Genomic DNA, 2,246 nt, shown 5'->3' on the forward strand with positions numbered 1-2,246 from the left:
TTTTCAAAAGATAAAATAATATGGGTATACAGTAAAATCTTCACAGAACATTGACTTTCCCACTTTAAAGACAGACATGTGTATATGTTGATCTTTTCCGCTCAACTGTAAGCCCCTCTGAAGCAAAGGGACAGGTTGTTCATCTTTGTGCTTCACATTTATTCAGTCCCTGAATAAATGTTTGTCAAGTAAAAACAATTGTTAAAGCCATTTAAGATTAAGAGTAATGACAAACACAAGTTTTTCATTGTCTTGTTTTTTACCTGGGGAATGATGCCAGCCTGGCTTTCTTCTTGTTTGCCCATCATTGTATAAGACTTCCCAGCACCAGTCTGTCCATAGGCAAAAATACAGACATTATATCCCTCAAAGGCATGTAAGAGCATTTCCTTTCCGATGTCATTGTACACACGGTTTTGAGATGCAAAACAGGGATCTTCCGGCTGTAAAGATTAAAAGGAGAAATAAATGGCATTTTATTCATATTTTTTTCTATACTTATTTGATTGCTTCCATAATAAACAAAAGTGTCTGGAATCATAAGTCACCTAAAAAATACCATACTTTTTTTTTAATAAACAGGGTCTCACTATGTTGCCCATGCTGAAGCGCAGTGGCTAATCACTGGTGCTGTCATCACACACCACAGCCCCGAGTCCTGGGCTCAAGTGATCCTCCCGCCTCAACCTCCTGAGTAGCTAGGACTACAGGTGTGCACCACTGCACCTGACTGACTATACACTTTTTAAGTCTCCCAAACACACAGTTTATTTTTCTCACTAAACACACACACGCACACACGCACGCACTATTAGAGTCATCCAGGTCAGCCACATATCAAAATACCTGCACGAAATTATCTGGCATGATTATCTGACATTTCACTTTCTATAATCTGAAAAGTATCACTTTTTAATTCAGAGAGAGCTCCAAGATTTACTTAGTAGAAAATAGGAATAAAAGAAAAAAGGTCAAGTCCCACATATAAAAATACTTGTTTGAACTCACTCCAGCTAGTGTGGTTATTTCTCAATAAACATGGCTTTCAGTGAAGAATGCTTCCAATTCCTTTCACAGGCCGTTCCCTTGACAATTATGCTTTGACAATACTTTAAAATATCTCCTATTCCCCAATACAAAACAGGAAAAACAAAAACACATAACAAAGAGAAGGATGATGCAGAAGCAGCTCTAGTTCGGGAACAATCCCCAGAAGCATCAAGACATGGGGCTCTGCACTGAGTAAGGGTATCGTGAAGGGCCCTGTTCTACCCTTTCCGAGATGCTAGGAACCTTTTGTTTTCCACGTGGATCTGCAGGTTCTTTCAAAATGTTCAAAACTCACATTGTTCTACTACAATTTTAAAGAACAAGTAATTTCACCGTACTCATTACAATATTGCCAGTCATTCCCTCAAAATACAACTTAAAATTGACACTATAATAAACAACCTTTAATTTGGCATTTCCTAAGATCCATAGGTACAATAATGTTCATAATGAGAATCCTAAGATATAGATAAGTACATCCTCAAGAGATGTCTACACTGGCATAAATTTGGTGTAGCTTCACTATAAATTTGGTATAAATTAAATCAGCTTTACATGTATGCATCAACCAAGACATTTTATTAAGGAAAATACTTCATTCTTCAGATAGTATTCACTATATCAAAAAATGAAATCATGCTAGACCACACTTAAAAAGCAAGACTTGGCCGTGCTCTGGCGAAGAGAAAAGACAAACAGGAAGGGAAAGGGGTGTCGGGAGAGGGTGGCACACTGTACCATGACTGCACTCACCGAGGTGTGAGACCAGTAGGAATAGTCGAAGCTGAAGGACTTCGGAGCTTCCTTTGGGTTCTTTGGGTTAATAATACCTAGAGGATGAAAATGTTTAATTTTATAAGCCGCTCAGTTACAAGTTCTTTAAACATGATGTGATGTTATACGTTCAAAATATCCAAATCAGAAAATTCATACCACTGAATCTGAACAGGGCAACCAAAGAAATATTTGTATACATAATCACACTTTTAAGAGGTAATTTATATGTGGAACTCGAAAAAAATCAGACCAACAACATTCACTGGGTATTATCAGTATTCAGAACAGAGCCTGATATAAAGTAGATGCTCAGTAAATATTCTGAGACTGAACGTTTATCTTCCTTAGGTAAGTTAGCAGCCAAAATTTGGAAGTGGGCCACATTACTATTTCAAAGTACCTCATAAGGCTTGAAATAT

At 37.4% G+C, this 2,246-nt stretch overlaps 1 protein-coding gene across 1 annotated transcript in view; it reads right to left on the reverse strand.

The window, feature by feature from the left end:
• Positions 1-2,246, reverse strand: part of KIF1B (kinesin family member 1B) — a 169,925-nt gene that overhangs the window by 115,647 nt on the left and 52,032 nt on the right. Inside the window, exons 3-4 of the mRNA XM_012662500.1 lie at positions 1,804-1,880; positions 264-443 (exon numbers count right to left, since the gene is read on the reverse strand). Coding sequence (XP_012517954.1) covers positions 264-443; positions 1,804-1,880 — 257 coding nt within the window. The remainder of the gene's footprint in view (positions 1-263; positions 444-1,803; positions 1,881-2,246) is intronic.

The sequence above is a fragment of the Propithecus coquereli genome, unplaced genomic scaffold (genome assembly GCF_000956105.1).
Source record: "Propithecus coquereli isolate 6110/MARCELLA unplaced genomic scaffold, Pcoq_1.0 Scaffold77, whole genome shotgun sequence".
NCBI lineage: Eukaryota > Metazoa > Chordata > Mammalia > Primates > Indriidae > Propithecus > Propithecus coquereli.